Source organism: Notolabrus celidotus, chromosome 11, assembly GCF_009762535.1.
Source record: "Notolabrus celidotus isolate fNotCel1 chromosome 11, fNotCel1.pri, whole genome shotgun sequence".
Lineage (NCBI taxonomy): Eukaryota > Metazoa > Chordata > Actinopteri > Labriformes > Labridae > Notolabrus > Notolabrus celidotus.
Window position 1 is genome coordinate 13918652 of NC_048282.1, and position 21183 is coordinate 13939834.

At 40.6% G+C, this 21183-nt stretch overlaps 3 protein-coding genes across 22 annotated transcripts in view; all 3 read right to left on the reverse strand.

Moving 5' to 3' along the window:
* Window positions 1–3220: 3220 nt before the first annotated feature.
* On the reverse strand, window positions 3221–4364 carry her12 (hairy-related 12). The gene is made up of 2 exons (XM_034695411.1): window positions 4150–4364; window positions 3221–4036 (listed from the first exon to the last, which is right to left on the reverse strand). The coding sequence occupies exons 1-2, from the start codon at window positions 4216–4218 to the stop codon at window positions 3644–3646; spliced, it is 462 nt and encodes a 153-aa protein (XP_034551302.1). The 5' UTR covers window positions 4219–4364; the 3' UTR covers window positions 3221–3643.
* Window positions 4365–8225: 3861 nt separating this feature from the next.
* Window positions 8226–9702, reverse strand: LOC117821247 (transcription factor HES-5-like). The gene is made up of 2 exons (XM_034695399.1): window positions 9526–9702; window positions 8226–9417 (listed from the first exon to the last, which is right to left on the reverse strand). The coding sequence occupies exons 1-2, from the start codon at window positions 9700–9702 to the stop codon at window positions 8986–8988; spliced, it is 609 nt and encodes a 202-aa protein (XP_034551290.1). The 3' UTR covers window positions 8226–8985.
* A 7157-nt stretch (window positions 9703–16859) lies between these two features.
* ubr4 (ubiquitin protein ligase E3 component n-recognin 4) overlaps window positions 16860–21183 on the reverse strand; it is a 58725-nt gene continuing 54401 nt past the window's right edge. For 14 of the 20 annotated variants that reach the window (XM_034695347.1, XM_034695346.1, XM_034695345.1 and 11 more), the window contains 7 exons: window positions 20488–20630; window positions 20254–20400; window positions 19976–20170; window positions 19599–19823; window positions 19265–19355; window positions 18791–18953; window positions 16860–17966 (listed from right to left, as the gene is read on the reverse strand). In XM_034695347.1, the coding sequence (XP_034551238.1) occupies window positions 17902–17966; window positions 18791–18953; window positions 19265–19355; window positions 19599–19823; window positions 19976–20170; window positions 20254–20400; window positions 20488–20630 (1029 nt within the window). In that variant the 3' untranslated portion in view covers window positions 16860–17901. The remainder of the gene's footprint in view (window positions 17967–18790; window positions 18954–19264; window positions 19356–19598; window positions 19824–19975; window positions 20171–20253; window positions 20401–20487; window positions 20631–21183) is intronic. The other 6 variants (XM_034695350.1, XM_034695349.1, XM_034695348.1 and 3 more) reach the window with 1 other exon arrangement.

Below are 21183 nucleotides of genomic sequence, written 5' to 3' on the forward strand. Positions count from 1 at the left end.
GGAAATGACTAGGTTAATTTGTGTTTTAGAAAGTTTCAGTTGTCTGCAGAATATTTAAAATAAATATATGAACTATCTGTTAAATTCAATCGTTGATGCATTGTAGTAAGAAACACTCTTGTTTGTCTCTTTATTTGTGAGATTTAAAAAAAAATTTTTTTTTAATTTGAGTGAATTTTAACATTTTAGTAGTTTTCAAATGTCACCTTGGGCTCACAGATATGAAGTTTTACAGTCTTACAGCATGATAAAACATATAATTACTCAAATAGATGCACAATTGTACTGTTTTTAGAGTGGGTGTGTACATGCCCCCCTCCCCCCACACACACATCCAGACCCAACCACACACACACACACACACACACACACACACACACACACACACACACACACACACACACACACAGTGCTGCTGCTGGCTGTTGTTTGACAGGAGAGATGAAAAGGCCTTTTGTAGTTGGGAGGTCAGCGCTATTGACCAGTAGATGTGTGAGTAGAGCCCGGGCTTGGTTTTCCCACAGTCTCTGTGTCCACTCAAGGCTTAATACCTTCAATCAACAATAGAAGTGTGCCACGGGTGAACAAGCAGGAGTTTTATTGTCAGTGCACCAAGGACCAGAGTGCACTGCAACGGGCGGGAAAGATCTCAGGAGTTCTTTTTGACAAGATTTTTGATTTAGGGAAAAACAAATCTTCATTATACTTCATTTAAAACATATGTGCTGTAACATGATCCACTTTTCAGTTTCTTTGAGTCAGTCAGACTCGTCATTTTCATTTGCCAAAATTAATTCTAAATCACTCAAGATGCCCTATGATAACAGACAAATCATAATTGTAGACATACTTGATTAAAGCATTGTATCCGTTGTGATGTAGCAGTGAATGTCTCTGGTAATCCCATCTGATTCTCCGTTATCACTCTTTATCACTCCTTTATCTATAACAAGTCACACTTCAGATCACTCTTAATCCAATACATCCAATACAATATAACTCAACAGAGTGTAGATGTGAAATTGTATGATTTGAAATGAAACTTTATTAGAAATGCAACTTTAAAAGATGCAATGGTAAGAATAATAGAAGAGGTATTATCTTATGTTCAGCCTTTTGCAAGAAAAACAAAGAGAAAAACATGAAAAAGAAATACATAGTATTGTGATACAAGACTTCCAATCACATCCATTAGAATATGCTAACTTACATTTTCCACAAATGTCACTAACCCCCTCATTCCTGTTTTATTATTCCCTGAACACAAATCACAAGATTATGCCCGTGTTCCCTTGAGTCACTGGAGTGTGAGATAAGCAGCAGCTTCTGATAAGGACTGACAGCACATCTGTCTCACTCTGATCTATATCTCAGAGATGGTTTAATCTCTCCTGGTCTGCCTGTGATCACTTCACCTCTGAGTTATTGATTTGTGTCACACTGCAACCCGCCCAACTTCGCCTCAGTCACATAGCTTTGTTATGGTAATGACAGGCTATTAAATGAGGAACTGCTCCTCCAGAGATTTGAGACCTTACAGTTTAACCAGAAAAAAAACAGCTGACACTTGCTTAAAGCTTGATCTGACACAGAGTATCCTGTCGCTTCTCTACAGGGACAACAGCAGCTCTGACAGGCGCACAGTGCTGACACACCTTACGGAGTCTGCTCCACACTTGGGCTCAACACCCGAGGGGGAGAGCCCCCGACAGACACACTTATGACTGAGTGGATGTGTCAGAACAGTTTCACCAATTTAAAGAGGAAGCATGTAAAGGTTATTATCTCCTCATTCAAACTATCAATGAGGGAACATGTGCTGCACTGCTTCTTTTTAAAATGATATGTCACTGAACCTCATACCCTAAAGAGGGATAATGTTAGAGTTTTGCTCCTGCTCTTTACAGAAAATATATTCATTGTGTAAAGTTAACCTTGTTTATAAGTAAAACGTTTTCAGACCAGTGTTTTTTTTAAGTGGGGTTAGCAGAACATGTTAGTTGTTGAGCTTATAATGATTGGTGAATAGACTTGTAATTATTTACTCTTTTCAGTCTTTCTGACCACTCAAAGCACTTTTATACCACTCATCCCATTTACCAATTCATACACTTATCCTAATGAAAGGTTAGGCTACAGTAAGGGAGTCAGAATCAGTTTGAACTAATCCTATCCATACTCACTGCTGACTATGTCAACAGGAGCAATCTTGGGTTCAGTGCCTGAGGATACTTGTGCCACTGAGCCACATCTGCCCCCTATGAAGGAAAAAAATATCTCCCACTACCAAATGCTGTCAGATAAGAGTTTAGACCATTTGAGTTTATTTCAATGCATTAAAGTGAAATAACACAGTGTTGTGGAGGTAGGGTGTGGACCACATGCTAAAGTGTTACCATAGCTTACACTTTAAAAACAATATATATTTATATTTCTCTCTAAATCATGTGCAAAGCTATTGATATTGAGTGCCTACTATGTGTCAGGGACTATTGGTAATGATGGCTTAGTCAGTACACTGAAACAAAATGTTGTGTTGAATCCACTAAATTTTATTATGTGAAGTTGTTGCATGAAATACATTTCTCTAAATCCAGATATATTTATTAAGTTAATTGTACTTAATTTAATAAATATATCTGGATTTTTCAGTGTATACAATATGGCTATGCAGTTTTAAAGATTTTTGATATCTGGTTTTCCACTGCAATTTATTCCCCTTGTTTTTTTTAAATATTGGTTTTGTTCAGGGCCTCTCAACACTTTTCTAGTCTTAATCAGTGCTTTCATAGGACATGCTTTGGATAAATAGAACTAAATTTAACACTTACAATGTTTCTATTGTCTAGTCCAAATATAGCCTTAAACATGAGTCCTAAATATGTCATACATAAGACATCCTGATATGTGTTCTGCTGCTAAAATTAAATGCGCTCCTTAAAAACGGGCATGAAAGACTGACCTTCAAAAGACACCTGTATTAAAATAGGTCAAAAGCACACTAAGATGAAGATTTATATGCACTTGCTTTGAATAAATATTGAATTTGCTTTGAATAATTCATTTTGGACCATTTCTTTTATGATTGTATCCTTTTATTGTTAATTGTCATACAAGAAAACTTTGTTAAAAATGAGTTTTAAGAGCCTAAATGTGATAGAAAAACAAGAGTACCAACATTTAATTGAAACTTTCGCACACACACACACACACACACACGCACACACGCATACATCATCACATCATCATCACTCATATAATTTGGTCTATATAAATCAAAACAAAGAGAAATATTCTCAACGGCAGCTGTCAGCATAAACACAGTACGACAAATATATACTGTCACATCAAGCGATCCAAACATAAACTCCACTGGAGTAAACAGTCATTTCACAAGATTCGATCGAACCATCTCCACTCAGAATCAAACAATTTAAACACAAATGAAAAGAAAACATCAAATGTGAACTGAAGTCAAAGCAGGACAATCTTCAAATAAGTGAGAGCTTTGCTTTTACTACTTGTCCATCAATGTGATGAGACAATAAAGAACCCACCATCGAGGGGGAGGCTGGAAATATCTTTCCTACATAGTGAAGGAGAATTCATATCCCTTCAATTCTGAGACTGACTGTCAGGGTCTCTACCAAGGCCTCCACATGGGGCCTCTGCTACTGTCCTGCAGGACGGTGGACCTGAGTGAGGAGCAGACTGAGGGGGAGATGCTGGTTCTCTGGTGCTGATGGAGCTGCTGTTGGCTCTGTAGAGGAGTGACAGGGGTCTCTGTGTTGTATCCAGCTGTGACTAAGTGCATAGAGTCCCTCCAGAAGGAGTAGCCCTGGTTGAGGTTGCTCTGACAGAGACCTTGCTGCAGCTGCTGCCTCAGGAAGCTCACAGTCATCTCTAGGATGTCTGCTTTCTCCAGCTTGGAGTTGGGCTCCTGCTTGTGGAACTCTTTCTCCAGGATGAGCTTGAGTTGCTCAATGCAGGTGTTGATGCGATCTCTGCGCATTTTCTCCACAACAGGTTTTCTTAACTGTAGAAAGAGAGAAAGGTGGTTAAATATTTATTCAGATTCCACAATAAACAATTAGAGATTTGTGGTGCAAAAGCTGACGTAGAGTCATTAAAGTCCTCTGCTGTACTCACTTTAATATTTTCTCTCTCAGAAATCCTGATGTGGTGAATAGAGGAGAAGCTGGCGGAGCAGGGAGCCATGTCTTTGCAGGTGGAGTGAGCTGTCTCTTCTGGACAGTGGTGTTAGCTCTGATGTCTCTGAGGGAGCTGCTCCTCATTTTATACCGAGACATTAGCATAACAAAGCCATGTGGCTGAGGCAGGGCTGGGGTTCCCACACTCTGACCAGTGGGACTCCCAGCACAACAATAGGAGACATGTCAATAACTCAGAGAGAAAGTATCTGTGTGAGGCAGGCTTCCCAAGATAAGCAACAGGTAATTAGGAATTTATCAAGCTGCCATCTGAGAATTCACCGTGAACAGGAGGTCAGAATAGATTTATTTAGATGTAATAAAAGAGGAAATGAAACAGAAAAATGAGCATCTTCAAAGAGGTGTGTGTGTGTAATAAAGGCCAAATGCTTCAGTGCAATAAAACAATATAAGCTTAAGTCTTCAGTGTCCCATCAAAGAAGCCAAGCTTCCTCCAAAAAGTGTTTGGAGCATTTGGAAAAGACTAAGTGTTTAACTTTTGGCTAAAGGCTTGCCACACAGCCATATGGGCTAAATACATTTTACAATATCTTGGATAAGCTGTGAGCGAAAAGAAAGGTTTAAGGGAGGCTAGTTAATAAAGTCAAAGAATGATGTGAACTGGCAAGAGGTGAAACAATATTCCTGTTGCTTCAAACATGTTGCATCACTTGATGTTACAGGACTTTAATGTGAGTATAGACTGCAATCATGTGAAGACATACACTAAAGGTTCAAAGGTTTTTATGCTGATGCCAATTCCAGGGTATAAAAGTAGACATTTGTGATGCACATTTTCCAAGGTATGAATCACAGACCGTTTGGGAAAAGAAGGCGCAGAGCAGGAGCAACAAAGGATTTTAATAACACTCACTATCACCTTTTGATTGAGTATATTGTTCATATACTGTATTCATGCTGGGTATTTAAACCGTGGGTTTGTGCTCATGAGGAGGTGCAGTAAGACACCTGAAACATTGTGAGTGCATTAGCAGAAGTGACTTTATCAAAGTGTCTTCATTGCTTGTGAAAGATTTGGCAGTCATTTGTTGGTGTGAGTATTGCCAAGAACCTCCCGATACGATACGCATCACGATACTTGGGTCACGATACGATAGTATCATGATATATCACGATATCACAATATTGTGATTTATTGCGATATTCTACACAGTTAACTGAGAAAAAAATAGAGATGGTGTATGAGTAAATCACACAATATTACTCAAAATTGAAAGGACAAATTAAGTCAAAACTATTTGATTGAAAACAACTTTTCCACTTTATTGTTTTTGAAATACTGAACTCGTATTTTAGTTCCAACCCGACTAAAATATGTATTATTTTTTTTTTTTTAAATCGATGTTAAGAGTTGAAATATCAATATTATATTGGAGGTCAAAGTATCGCGATATATTGTTCAGTCATTCTCTAGTCATTTGGTACTTTGATAAATATTATAATAATTTATTTAAAAACAACGTTTATCTCTGATAATGAGTATTTAATCTGAAGTTTTCTTTCCACAAGCTGAACTGCATGTTAAAGATGTGTGGTGAAGTTCCACTCAGATTGTTGTTGTTCTGGCCACTTATACTGTAAGTTCACAATTTCTGCCGGATACAATTTGAAGGCAACCTTTCATCATAAGCTGTTGTCTTCTTCATTCCCCTGAGGGTCTGCCGGCTCTGCTATCAATGAGCTGTGTCAAATTAGCATCCAGTTAATGTTATTATGAGCGGGCTGGCAGTGTGCCGCTGAGGGCCTCCATCACTGGCTGGCCCCAGATGTGAAGCCAGCCTTGTGGGTGCAGTGTGAGTAGTCCAGTCTCCCCAGTTTCCCACAAGTCCCCAACATCAGGGTAAATGAGATACAAAAGCCATGCCACTTTTCAATGTCCCACTGGGAATGTTAATTGATCTTTTGTGGCAGGACAAACAGAAACTCTGTGTCCCAGTCCATCTGGGAAAAATCAAGTCAACTGGCTTCACTGCCTGGCACAGAGAAAGCTGTTTGACTTTATTCTTTGTTGACTCTTTTAATTTGAGGCTTCAAGCTCTAAAGGTGAACAAAGTACTCAAAGTTTTTATTGAGTGAAAGTGCCACAACAGGAAGAAACATACGCTACTTAATTAAAAGTTAAGGAATGACTTAAAGAAACTCTGAACAAAGGTAAACACTACGCTCTTCTACACATCTAAGGCAATTCTGTTTCATGAGTTGTTTGGACCTCCTCACATCAGGGTCCTTTATGCTCTGTCCCCCTTTTCCCTCTCAGTAAAAACAGATTCAAAAAAGAGAGTCAACATGGTCAGATACTTTTCAGCAGTGGTTGTTTTCTTGCTTTCTTGTGTATTCAGATATCTTGATGTAAACACACCTCTCATCTTTTAGTTCATCTCTGGAGCCCTCTTGTGTATTGTATCATCCAAGGCACTGAAACTTTCACTTTGTGAAGTCCCATCCATGCCTGCATTCATTCTCTGTATTCTGATTTCGTTGTCATCATGTTTGTGTGAATTTGTGCCTCCTCTCAAAGTTAGTGTGCACTTCATGGCTGCTGGGGTCTTTGTCTACAAGTGTGTGTGAAGATGAGCGCCCCTCCCACCAGAAGCCTGGGAGCTCTGAATTCCTGCCATAAAGTCTCGGCCATCGCTCAGACCTGTGGCGGCGCAGAGCGGCTTCCCGTCAGCCATCCCTCTGTGAGTGTGGTATCTCTCGTTTCCCACACTCTGCGTCTATTCACTGGCCCCAAGACGTGAACAATAGAAGTGTGTCTTGTTACACATCACATTAGCTACGGTGTTTGATCTCTTGTTGAAGGGGGAGGGGGAGCAGCTTCAGCCAGACCATCTGGCCTGGCCAACTAGACCCTGAGAAAGTCCCAGGCATGCCACATTCTCTACAACTTCTGCGCACACAAAAAGTTGTGAAAGACTTTTGTGGTACTTGAGACATAATTCAAGCCCGAGACAGCATGCCATGACCACCACAACAGAAGTGGGACATGTGACATGCAGGGGTGTCCTCATACCCCACTTTCCACATTTTTGGGGGCACTTAGCACCAGCAAGGTCAAATGAGATGAAAATGTAATGAATGCTGTGGGAAAGACTGGAAAAAAGTATGATAGAGAAAGAGGCAAGTCTTCCATATGATGAACATTAATAGCACTGGTTCTGTTTTTAAAGATCATCTTAAACCAATTTTCAGAAATAAAATGGGATCAAGAGGAATTCCATTCAAAATAACAATTGATGCTGCAAAGAAATTAGAGTATGTCAAAACTCACATCTACGTGTATGAAATACTAACATAGACAAACATTAATGCAGTTTTAATGTGAAACACACAGTTTCAGTTGAGCTGTTGTCACTCAGAAGGCAGCTCCTGATGCTGTTGCTTTTACTCTACCAAGCTTAGATGGTCTTTGCTTCAGGACCAAAATAAACACAGTTTTGTTATCTTTACATAAACGACCAAATTAGATAAGTGCAATCTTGAATCTTGGGTATTACGCTTCTCACAGTGGACACATAAAACATGGCCTCTGGCATGTTTGATCCAAGCTTTTTCCAAATCTTGTAATAATTCTTCATAATATATCATTCAAAGTGTGCAGTTTAAAGTGTTAGCTTTCCAAATGAGCAATTACATTATTTTATATATTTTTTAATATCATTGATTCATCTGATGTTGGTCCTCTAAACAGAGCGTGTTAATGAAGCTTCTGTCGGCCTAATGCTGTGCTGATAAAGACTCGTTTGACTGAATGAAAGTGTGTGGTTCTTAATAAAATAAAATTATAAAATAATAATAAAAGTATTTCCAAACTTTGATCAAAAGTAAAACTCTACTTGCTCTCTCTTGCAAACGGGAATTAATTAAGTTATTCCTTCAAACGTTCACTACTCTATAGTTGTTATGAATGATTTGAGACATATTATCTCTGACACTCAGCTCTTGAGTGTTTTACGAAAGAAAGTACGAAACAAGGTGTGCATATGTTTGACAAACTTCATATGAAGCTTTCAATTTATTTCTGGAGCTCAAAGGAAAACTTCTCAAGGAAGCAATTCAACAGGTTCTTTTAGAAACATTGATGTCAATATAACACACCTTTATAAAAGGTAATCATTTGAGGATGGAAGAACATCTCATATTACAACATAGTTAACAGCTGGCAAGTCCAACAGTAACCATTTCACATTTCAGCCAAATAATGGATATATAAAGTCAGAATCAACTTCAATCACAATAAGATGTACAATAAAAGTGGATCCATGGGATCCATTCATGGAGGTTGTTCATTCATCAACAATTAGCTGATGAAACATCATGCAGTGATACACAGTATCAAAAGAGGACATTTGTTTAAACACAGAAATCAAACAGTGTCACAGACACTTCAACAGAATAAACCCAATGTGGGTTGTACAAATTAATGATGTTTGCAAACCAAACAAAAATTCAGGATTTTTTTTTTTCCTCAGCGGAACAGTAAACAGATTCACAGAGTAACAACTCTTAATTATAAAGTATATAATGTGTATACACATGGTGTACATACTCAGTAAAACCTAAATAAATTCAGGTCTTCCAAAGGAGCACGGGCACATGGTGCCTATTTCACCAAACTCTTAAAACAAGTTAACAATATTGAATCTTTTGGCAAAGCAAAAGAAAGCCGACTTTAACAAGTCTCTAACTGTCTGTCCATGACGTTCACAGACGTAGTTCTCTTTATCTCTGTGGAGATGATTGTGCCTCCTTCCTACCACGGCCTCCACAGAGCTCCACCGGCCTGGCTCTGGCCTTTACTGGAGCTGACCTGATGGAGTGGGGAGCCTGGAGGGGAGAGGGTAGAGGGCATGCTGGACGCCTGCAGACCCTGGAAGTGGCCGAGGAGCCGTCTGTGGGCCTGAGTCTGGACGTTGCAGTGGGACAGGAAGCTGACGGCCTCCTGCACGCATCGAGAGTAGCCATCGTTGGCTGTCATCGGGCCAGAAGTCATGCTGGTCTGCTGATGCTGCTTCTGCTTCTGCCAGATTCTCAGATAGGACACAGCCATCTCCAAGATGTCTGCCTTCTCTTGCTTAGAGTCAGGCTGCTGCCTGACAAACTCAGGACCCAGCAGGGATTTCAGCTGCTCGATGCTGGTGTTGATGCGATCTCTGCGCAGTTTCTCCACCATTGGCTTTCTTAGCTGAAGAAAAGAAAAGAGAAATGAATTAGAAACTTATTTCACCATTTTCAAATTATAAAAACATAATTCAATAAGAGACTCATGAGACTTTTTAGAAATTGAATTTACCTTATGAGCTGGAGTCATGTGTTCCTTAGAATAGTTCTCTTGTCCAAAAACAGTGGGTGCCATAGCTGTAGAGCTGTAGAGCTGTAGAGAGTGTTCCTGCTCGGTCTGAAGAGCCAGTTGAATCTGAGCTGCTGTCCCTCCTGCCTCAGCCTTGTATTTATACACCCAAATCTCCATATGAATGTGTGGGTCTTGGGCTTGTTGGAGTTTCTCACAGTCCCTGGGCCAATGGGAGCGCTGGGAAGGGCTTTGAGGAACGCAGGGCTGCCACATGCTCAATGAAGTGTTTATAGCCGTGGGGACAATGAGTGTGTCTCCGGGGAGCAGGTGGAGGAATAGACTGCAAGAGAAAGAGCCCAGGGTGGGGTGGTGGGGAGAGGAGGGGGATGTAGCTGGGAGACTGACCCTGTGCTTGTGTTGATATGGGAAAGTGGTGACCCCAGAGGGAAGCACGCCGCTGTCTCATGTCATCTCTACCGCCTGGTAATTGAGCACAAAGTGCCTCTGCCACCAGGCACACGTGGGTGTTACAGAGGGCCAAGCATTAGAAAGAGCCAACATGCAGCCACTTCCACCGGTGTGACACAGCAGACTCTACGCATGGAGCTGTGCAACAGTTGGCATGTCTCAGAGATGAATGAAGAAAGATTTTTAAAACAGAAATATAATCAGCTTGAAAAAGAAAAGTATGCTTTTATTCCACACTCCAAACTAACTGAATTAAAGAGCAAAACTCCTGCTTCTTATTCACCTTCTTTAAAGAAATGGTGATCAGTGTCCTGTATTAGATCTTTACAACTAGAGACAAACATGTTGACTTATACTGGTTTGTTTGGAATAGGCACATTATTTCCTGCAACCTCAGTCTCAGTTTCACTGTTTATTTGTTTGGGTTGGCTTCCAAACCCTTCTAAGTTGTAGTAATGCATTTGTGATCCCAGATTTAAGCAACCAATTCCAGGAGTACAATTTTCTCTTCACATATCAGGAAATAAGACAGGAGTCGTATCCAAATAGAGCCCTTTTTCAAATACAGGAAGCAGAACGATGATAGTTGTCTGGTTGTTTGCTTATGCTAGCAATGAGACTGCTTTCTATCAAATCTGATTGAATCATTCTAAGGAGACCTGACAAAGCAAGTTCATATTTGTATCTTTCTTAAATTACATTACTGATTTCTAACCACATAATTTATTCTCTTGCTATTATTATGTTTGTTAGAGGAATAAATAAGAACTTTAAGGTGCCTTGAAACTGTCCCTCCACACTCAATTGATAACCCATCAAAACCTTCTGCTAATGCTGGATATCTGATTATAAAACGAATGAAAGAGGCCGTGCTTTTGAAGTTGATTCAGACCCCTTTCATGTGGTGCGAGATGCTGTAAGAGAAGAAGACTGCCTCTGTTGTAAACATCCGTACAGTCTCCACACTCCCAGCACATGTTCACACATCAGGCAAACCCCCCGCATGCTCCAACAAACAGCCACACTCTCATTCACTTTCCCTCCCTTCCACTCTCTCTCTCTCTCCCTCTCTTTCTGTCATTCTGTCTCCCACACACACGCACAGCTGGCTGACCTGGCTGCCGCTGGCCACGTCTCAGTCACACGCTCCCTTCCTGCCTGTGTGGAACGTGGGAGCCGCTGTGGTCCCAGGCTTCCCACACTTCAGTGTTAATGACACTGAGGCTGGGTGCACAAAGGAAGTGTGCCCCATCCAACAAAGATTGAGTGACCCCCCCCCTCCCCTTAACAGCCACACACACACACACACACACACACACACACACACACACACACAGGAGCACAGTGCTGTCAACAGGGCTTCCAGGCACACCATCTGGACAGATCGTACGCTTTTGTCAGCCAATCAAGCATGGGAGACACTCACCGTGAGAAATGGAGAGGCTAAAATAGAGACAGAAAGTTAAAGAAGAAGAAAAGAGTGTGTCTTTGTGTGTGTGTGTGTGTGTGTGTGTGTGTGTGTGTGTGTGTGTGTGTGTGTGTGTGTGTGTGTGTGTGTGTGTGTGTGTGTGTGTGTGTGTGTGTTGATTGTGGGAGACTTTTAAATAGTTTGATAAAGTTTGTAGTTTTTAAAGCTTGTGATTGAATGTGTCTTGAAATCATACATTGTGAGATTAGAAGTTGTAAAGGGTTCACTCAGGGGAAACAACTTAGGAAAACAATTAGAACATGTATTTATAACTTTAGACACCATGATGATTTCATTAGTGATGAGGTCTGTATGATATTGTATTTTATTTTTCACAGAAGGACTCAACAGATTCTGATTACTCCAGTTCATAGCACAAAGTGGTCAGGTCTGATGTCATAACTTTAATATGTATTATATTTGTCCAGCATGTTATTTAAGTGTTAAACCATGATGTCCACAGGCACAAACTTTCCCTCCATGTTCCCACCATATATCAGTCCCCGTCCATGTTATAAAAAAGGATTTCTTCCTCATTGTCACACATCAGCTGAGAGACAAGAGGCCAGTCAAGGGCCCCTCCCACCTGTTTGTTTGCTTTAAGGCCATTGTATCTCATGAATTCAACTAATTCATTCACATCCTATTGTCATAACACTGCATTGTGATTGGCCAAACACTGTGAGAACCAGCATCACATTAAATCGATGGGAAAGTTGGCATAAGTATATAAAGGAGGGAGGCCTGAGTAAAATCATAACCTTGAACACTTCTTGTAGCTGAATCAGGCCTGGACTGACTGGACTCCATCTGACTGAGGATTCACCATGAGGGATCAACACACAACGTAAAGCTCAACTTTAAAAAAACTCGTGTAGAACTTTAAATCAGGCTCACTGTGGGGATAGACAGATGTTATGGCATTTTAAAGGCTTTGAATATTGCATCATTTATGATACAAAAAATTGACTCCAGATAAACACTTTTCACTTGTGACTAAAACATGAGAAAATTTAAAGGGTTAGTACACCCAAATTATAACAAAACATTTATTTTATTTTATCCTGTTATGTAGGAAATGTAGTTATGGCTTGCATAGTTTTTGATTCCTGTTTCAATGGTTAGTTTTTAATATACAGTTTTTTATTTTTCCAGAAGAATGTAATTATGTAAAAGTCTATCAAATTAAAAATGTTGGTAAAAGGACAGGGTGGTTACAATAGGTTAAGTGTTCTGACATTATTTACACAAAAAAAAATAACATCACTCCATTCACCCACTTTGAGTTATGGTGGCCCCACATAAATTCAAGAAATGAGTGTCTGCATATCTTTTTTCCTTATATTCAGCCAAAATCTAATGTTACTCCCTCTTTCTCCTCAGCATGTGCAAGGTGATGATTTTGGAGAGAAAGTGCACAGACAGGGCAGTCAGGCTCCGCTCAGCACTGGAGAGCCAACTCCACAACGGGGTGTCCAGCTCTGACGTCTGGGACAAGACGGTCTCCTTCTTCACGGTAAAGAAGGCTATGATTTTCCACAATGGCTACACCAAATCCTCCAGAGAGGCCATGAGGCTGTTCCCCTCACCTGCTGAGGACGTGGCTCCACTGTGCTGCCAATAAGTAGTGGACAACATGTAACGGAATGGACATTTTGGGACTGTGTGTCAGTTGACAAGCTGCAGAGTACTGAACATTAAGGCATTGTGTGAAGAAGCTCCAGATGGAATCATTCTCCTAACAGAGAAAGGACTCAAAACAAATTGTAACTTTTTCTTTGTCTTTATTGTTTGGTGTTTTAAGTTGATGCAAAGTGCATGAAATTTGAGAAGTTTGTACCATGTACACTGTGATCTTATTATTGGTCCATAAACGGGCGATACAATGTGCATTCGATGCCTTAATCCATAGTTATCCTTGATTCTGGTCAGCTTGAGACCATGCTGTCAAGGTTTGTAAAACTAAAAGCCATATTCCTTTGTATAAAGGGGACATGTGTATGCTAATGCATACTTCATTTTTAATATTATGAGCACATTGTAAATTATGTTATTTTAATTTCATGTATAAAATGTCTCATCAAAGTGAAATGTGTGCAATATGTGAGTTCAAAATAAAATGAGATTGTGTTTCCTATAATTTGGGTTGTTTATGATTTCCTACAGCCAGTTTTAACAGATAACTTCATGCTAGTTATTTATAAAGTACATTTTAAGTTTGGTTTTTCATGTTCCTGTTCTCCAACATGATTGGCTTGTGAACGTCTCCCTCTGGTGGTCTATAGACAGACTCACCTCAGGGTTTTGGCCATACAGAAACACGTTCTTCTGTAGACACTAGTCACAACACTTCCACACAACATATGACCTCATGAATATATACATATAGTAGCTTATTTCTCCATTTAAAATGTTCGAAAATAAATTTTAATCTAGTGTAAAGCATTTTGAGTCCTACTGTAACAATCACTTTTTATGTTCTCCACCTCAGATAGCAGCAGAAGCAGAATATATGAAGGCAGTGTTAGATTCAGGTAACAGGCTAACATCCATCTGGAATGCTGGAAACTGAAAATTTTGTTCTCTGAGACATGGGGTATTGTGAAGTATTTAAGGCCACAAGAAGTGTAATATTTAAGATACAGATACAATTAGAGCTCTAATTGAAGCTTACAAAGTTGGGCAGATTTTTAAATACAAATGAGGCAGCGATATTGACCATATAGTGCTCAAAAGTGACCATTTCGTATGAGATTTCATCCAACAGATGTTATTTTTATAGTCTTGTTGTGAATTTTGTGGATGATATTTTAAAAACTAAAATCAGCAAGCACCACAATCTTATTTTGCCACTTCCCCCTATGTGTCAGGATACTCTATGCCAAATGTCATACTTGAATATCCATCCATCCATCCATCCATTATCTTGATCTTGACCGCTTATCCCGTTAGGGGTCACGGGGGGCTGGAGCCTATCCCAGCTGGCTTCGGGCGGAAGGCAGGGTACACCCTGGACAGGTCGCCAACCTATCACAGGGCCGACTTGAATATCAAAGAATGCAATTTTAACACCTTGTTTTCCAGATTTACATTATCATGCCAGGAGCATTTTTCAAAAAAGGGTTTTTTGGCCCCTCATGACCAAACGGCCCCGAGTTGAGAGTGCTCATAATCATCTTGAGATGGCCCAAAGTACAGGCTAACTGGAAATACTAAAAAAGGTATCAAAAAAACATCCTGAGGGCTGGGCCTGGCTCCCAGCCTAATATATAGTATAGCTTCTTATAGTCTTCATAGCTACAGTATTTGGTGAGTAGTTTCATGTAGTTTGTATATTCAGCTGAAGCCTTGATGGCCAGATCTTGTTCAAGGGACTGACAGTGACTTGGAAAGATCTTAATCTGCCTGTATGTACTGCAAATGGTGTATTAATGAATTCATTTTGTTATACCATATAAAGAGGACACAATTCAGTGACACCCATCCACAGCAGATTTCATCATCTGGTGACTCTCCCTCAGAGTTAGAGACAGAGCAGATACTTGGGGATGTGTGTGGCGAAATGCTGCCAATAGCTTATATGTAGACCTCCAAACAATACAAATTATGCAGTATTGGTAAGGTAGCTTTAGTTAAACAGCTGTGAAGCAGATTACTGTCAACAGGCGAGTTATGTGAACAGCAAGTTCTCTGAAGTGCTGTAGTTCACTGCATCTATTTTTACATTCATATTTATTTAAACTCCTAATTAATCCACTGCAATTTCTCCCTTAAATAGAAGAAAAAAAGGGATTTGCAAGCATAGAATAAGACACTACTTGTAGAAACAATGCATTCAAATGCATCTATTCTGTGCCTATTGAAAGAACATTATAAAAGCACTTTCAGCGGACTTCCTTTCGAGCAATAGCTGCCCCCAATCACTGGAACAGCTTACCACTTCAGATATCATCAGCCCCCACTATTGACTGTTTTAAATAATTGAAGACTTGTCTCTTCTCTTTGGCCTTCTCCTCAAGATGAGGACATAAACATCCCGACAGATTTTACTTTTTTTTTTTTTAATGTGTTGTGTTGTTTATTGTTGTCTAAACCTCTGCAAATGATCCAGAACGCAGCAGCACATCTGGTCTTCAACCAGCCTAAGACAGCTCATGTCACTCCCCTGCTTATTTCGCTACACTGGCTTCCATTTGCAGCTCGCATCAAATACAAAACTCTAATCATGACTTACAAAGCAGTCACCAAAACCGCTCCAGTTTACCTGGAACCCCTCATCCAGGTCTACAGCCCTTCTGGCCCGCTACGCTCAGCCTCTGAAAAGCACCTAGTGCTTCCAGCACACAAGGCCTCAAAATCACTAGCTGGACTCTTCTCTTCTGTTGTCCCTAAATGGTGGACTGAATTGTCCAACTCCATTCGATCTGCAGAGTCACTCTCTACTTTCAAAAGACAGCTAAAGACCAAGCTCTTTAGGAAGCACTATGCACTTAGCTAGACTGTTCTCCACTGTTGTCTCCAGTGGCAGATCATGTCTTCCAGATACAGTTGACTCGCACTGTCCTGCTCTACTCTGGGAATCTGTGTTCAGCTCTGGAGTGACCCAGCACTTGGTACTTTGGTCATTATTGTGGTGATGACAAGTTAATTGTTGATGATGATAAAGGAAGGTCTTAAATAGTTTGGTTGCTTCATTCACATACTTTTTACCTTGGCCAACACTGGTTATTTTAAATGTGCTATATAAATAAATTGGTCCTGACAGATCTTTTAACTCGTAATAAATAAGAAAAGCAAAGGCTTTGTTCCACTTAGGTGTGTCAGAGAATCCGGACGGTGTGACAGGGGGCTGGCATGATCAGTATCAGGGATGTGAAACTGACGCAGCAAGAGGGACTTCTGCTGCCTTCATTTTTTAATGATACATGTCAAGTTAAGATGCCTCAGCTTCAGTGAAGTGGAAAATAAACGTGGGGTATTTAAGAAGACACAAAAAGTGATGCTTTCCTTTCTGAGAGTGTAAGCAGCAGCAGAACAAAAGAGGTTACCCTGGGTCAGATTTTGAATTATTACGGCTTTATTAATCATAGAGGCTAAATTGAAAAAGCGGACATTGAGCAACAGTTGAACATTGTAGCAGCAGGATTAGGCGAATGAACAATAAACTGGGTGACTCCACACCATGCATTCAGCTCTAGAGAACAAGGGCACCTGTTTAACTATATGTGTGTTTGAGAGTTGAGTAAATCACAGGGATTATTGAGCAGTTCTTTGTTCATCTGTTCTTGGGATTGACACAACAGTGTTGCCAGTGATTTTGTGGAAACTTAGATTTGGGATTGGAGAGAAATAAAGAAACTAGTTGGAAGAAAACAAAGTGATGAATTACTCAAAGAAAAAGTGTTCAAGGACATAATGTAGGTCTGTTTTATTATTCATTGAGACAGGTCTGATATCACTGCAACAGATGGAGTCTTACAAATCAAAGTTCACTTTGTCACAAAGGCGTAGCTTTATGGAAAAAAAAATAAAACAAACTTGTATTCATCATTCTTCTCCTCACTCTGCTTCTGATGTTGATAAAATAAATCACACACATACACACTAAATCAAAAAGCCTTTTTTTCTGTCCATCACTCAAATTCCAGTTAGAACCTACATGGAGAACGAACAGCAAAACCCCAGAAGAAAAGGACAAGAGAGCCCTCCACAATATGAGACTGAGACCCTCTTCTATTTAACAGGCCCTGACTGAAAACAACTTTAACCAAACAAAACAAAAAGGAACACAAGATAAAATCAAATTTCACTCAACACATGGTGGGTCAAATCCCAAAACATTTTTTGTTACCTCAATGTTGCCCCCTGATTTAAGAGAGTGGTGGTGGGATGGTGGGTGGATTTAAGGGTCAAATAGTCACACTAAAACAGAATTCACAACGTGTTCCCGTCAACCGGACAAATGTTTGTTTTTGACATGAATCATTTGCTTTTCTCAGCCTGCCGTGTCGTCTGTGATTTTCTCAACAGACAGAAGAACGGTGTGGCTTCAAGTTTGTTGGCAGTAACAGTCGTAAACAAAAAGTACACTGCATGTGTCCAGTTTAAGGAACTGCCCTCACTCTGGACTGAAGAGGCGAGAGAGGGGCAAAGTGTAAATTCTGCTTTAGTGTTCCCCTCCCTTTAATTACTTTTGTTATGTAACAGAGATGTTTCCAAAAGTGGATTTATTTTTTAGACTACACATAGTTTCTGCTTTGTTAATTTGAAGATGTCATATAGGGGAGAAAGTGAGTTAGAAGCATGGTGTCTAGTCTTTGTGTATTCAGCATGTGTGTCAGTGTGTAAAAAGAGAAGATCTTTTTTTTCGGTTGATGGGTGTCCCAACGTTATTTGCAGGGCTATTGTGTGTTGAGAGGGGTCTGGGTTAAGGTGGGCCATCAGGGCAAAGAGTTCAACAATTCCTGCAGGAAGAGGTCTGGGTCTGCGATTTCAGCGAGAAGACCTGGAAGAGAAAGATGAGATGAATTCACATGATTAAGGGAGTGAATTTATAAGATTTTATCAATGTCAATGCCATTGTCGGTTCTACTTATCAATCCAATTCCTTATCAATTCTCTTCACGATTCCTAAGTATTTTTTTGAGGGGAAAAAAAGTAATTGTACACACCAAATGGAACCATTTTATTTTTACCAAAATTATGTCTGCACAAGACTGAACATGAACATATTCAACTTGAACATACTGAACAATAGGTTGACCTCATTCTCAACCACGTGAGTCTGGACGTGGCCCCTGGAGCCTGGAGGAAAATACTTTGAATTTGGAGAGGAGAAACGCTTTTCCTCCGGGGGGTCATCGCAGAGGTATTTTACCCGCTCTCAGTGCCTCATTTTTGGCTGCATGAGTCCGGACAGGGTCCCTCGAGCCTTAGGGAAATCGTCCGGACTACGAAAAGGGGAGAGGTAGGCGGGGGTTCGCCTCCCCAATTCGAACATGTTCACATGGAACCCTTCTCCACTTCGGCCCGATGCAAACCCTAAGCTTCGAGGCTGAGTCGACAAATGCTTCAACATATATGAGGTATTTACACCTAGGAGTTCTGCATCGCAGAGTGTGTGACGTACCGTGACGTGACATGAATCGATAACATTTGAGGTGTAAAATTCCAATGGAATTGATCAATTGGAACCGGTTCTAAGTCGGATCCGGTTTTCGATTCCCACCCCTACACATGATACTATCAGAGACAATCCCTGTCCTATCAATGTCAGAGAATCTTTCAGTTTTCAAACTGAGCAGAAGTTTTTCAGGTGTGCATACTGACCTACAACATCACAGAACTCTGACAGAGACTCAGCGGGCATGAGCTCATCCTGGAAGGCCCTGAGCACACGCTCCGAGGCCTCGTAAATGGGCATGTCGTTGTGACGGACATATTCTGCCAGGGAGAAGGACCAGCCCCCCTCTGTGTTGCTGGTGGGTACTTTCTGTTTGGCCAAAGAGAAGAAGAAGGGGCGGAGAAATGACAGAGGTCAGTTTTGGTCTGTTACAGTGGTATCAGTCAAGAAATAGAATATTTTATCAATTTTGTTTTATGATATAACAAGCTAGCGTGAATTAAAAGAGGTACAAAGTGTCATTCTAAATCTAGATTAAACTGGCTTGACAACTTAATCCAAACATGATCTCTATTATAACATACCAACTGAAAACACAACATATAATTGGCAGAAATTATAATCATTCAATTTTCTTTAGTGACATCACTATAGTTATTATATTACTGCGCATTACTTACTCTGAACATGTCATAGACAAGATCCACCAGACCCCAGAAGAGAAGAGGCGAGCGATAGACTGCATATTCCTTTGGTGCTTTATCTGTGAGTCTAAAAGTAAAAGAGAAGAACATGATGAAGGTAAGAGACAGTTTTAAAAGAAAACAACAAGTTTGATATGTGATACCACAAAGTTAGTATAGTCTCAGATCTAGAGCTGGAAACTTCAATCACAATACTTTTTCCCATTCTTACCTGACGCAAATATTAAAGGTTCTCACTGGTTTATTAGATAAAGGATTCAGACTAAAAACAGAAGGCACAGATCAAAAGAACAAAGCGAAAGTCTCATACTTGTTGGTGCAGACTGCTGAGACTTTGCGGGTGTGTGCTGTGATCAGGAGTCTTCTTAGGAAGTATAACCGTGAAGTCCTCCAGCGTTCTGGTGGCATGATGTGCATGGCCAAAATGGTGAAATAGTGCGGTCCTTCAACGTCGTACGAGCCCTCCACCCATTTCTCGCACGGCTGCTCCTGGAAACTCTGCAAGTTCTTCTCCTCCCGGGACGTGGCTCTCGTGCTGCAGTCAGTGAAAGAGGGAAAAGAAAGCATGGTGAGATGTGTAGACGGCTGGATGTTGGTCAACTTGTAATTTTGTGTTCATCCCAACATCAGCAGGTAAAATTTGCAAGTGGATTGTCTTTGTTACATTTCACACCAAAAAGTACATACGTATTGAGGACGTAGAGCACTGTGTGGATGATGTAGGGGATGAGGTGGATGTTGCTCTCTCGCCCTCCTCCTCCTGTGTCCACACTGAACGATTGTTCGGTAGCAAAGCGGAGGAACAGCAGTTTGGTGTCATGGATGTTGAGTTGGTATGTTGGCTCCCGCTGGCCTGTGCACTCTTGCAGATATGTGTTGTGCCTGTGCAGCACAGAGAAACCAGTTAGTTATGATTTATTGTGTAAAAACTGTTGGTGTATGTGTGCTAATGGATTTTCTTTTACCTTGCTAAACATGTAGCAAAAGCTGATTCTGGCACGTGTGGCCCCCACACAGGAAGCAGTCCATTGCACTTGGTGTTGGCGTTCTGGAGAGCAGCACTCTCCCACTCCTCTCGCCCACGAGCCAGCCTGCCCCGAGGACAAGGAAAACTAATTGATTAGATAAGAATTAATTTCATTTAGGGTGACATTGAACAATATTTGAAAGTGTAGGTTTATGATAGAATGAGTTTCTACCTGACAGCTGCCAGATGGCAGTCATAGTGGACTATGTTAAAGTGCGACACAGTGCTGTAGCCCTGCTGCTTGCGAGGCTTGTTTTCAAAGTCCTCCAAGGCCACACGCTTTGTGAAGGTGTAAATACCCAGGACTTTGGTTGGCTGGAATAAAAAAGAGAAGACAGATGTGTTAATTCACAACAACACTTTAACAAGTACATACCTTTATGTGCATCAATTCAAATCAAATGCTTTACTAGTCTAAATGTTTGAGGATCTTTCTTTGATCCTAACCATAGACTGTATAAATAATGGACATAGTATCCGTGACGTCACCCATCTGTTCCTGAGCGCTGTTTTGAAGCCAATTGTTGGCGGCAGCCATATTGGTAATGCTGAACTCAACCAGGCATAGGCTGTTTCCGAAATCGCCTACTATACTAGCAGTACGTACTGATATGTCCAAAATTCAGTATGTAGTAAGTAGTATGTGAACAAGAGCAAAATCTGCAGTAAGCCAAAACTCCCCGGATGTCTACTGATTCGGGAAAATATCTCAGCGTGCATCGGACCAGTCTGCCTCGCATACTGTTTCCCATAATGCACAGCGCTCGTTCTGATTTTTCTTTTTCCTCATTTTTTGATGGGAGGAAATCTGTTTTTGGGTGCTGTATAAGTTATCAAATTACATATAAACCACTTCCTAACTTTCTTA

Coding starts and splice junctions, on each gene's coding strand:
- LOC117821247 (XM_034695399.1), bottom strand. CDS start 9,702: ATGGAGATTTGGGTGTATAAATACAAGGCTGAGGCAGGAGGGACAGCA. Junction 9,418..9,525: donor ACATGACTCCAGCTCATAAG/GTAAATTCAATT, acceptor TCTTTTCTTCAG/CTAAGAAAGCCAATGGTGGA.
- her12 (XM_034695411.1), bottom strand. CDS start 4,218: ATGGCTCCCTGCTCCGCCAGCTTCTCCTCTATTCACCACATCAGGATT. Junction 4,037..4,149: donor CTGAGAGAGAAAATATTAAA/GTGAGTACAGCA, acceptor CTCTTTCTACAG/TTAAGAAAACCTGTTGTGGA.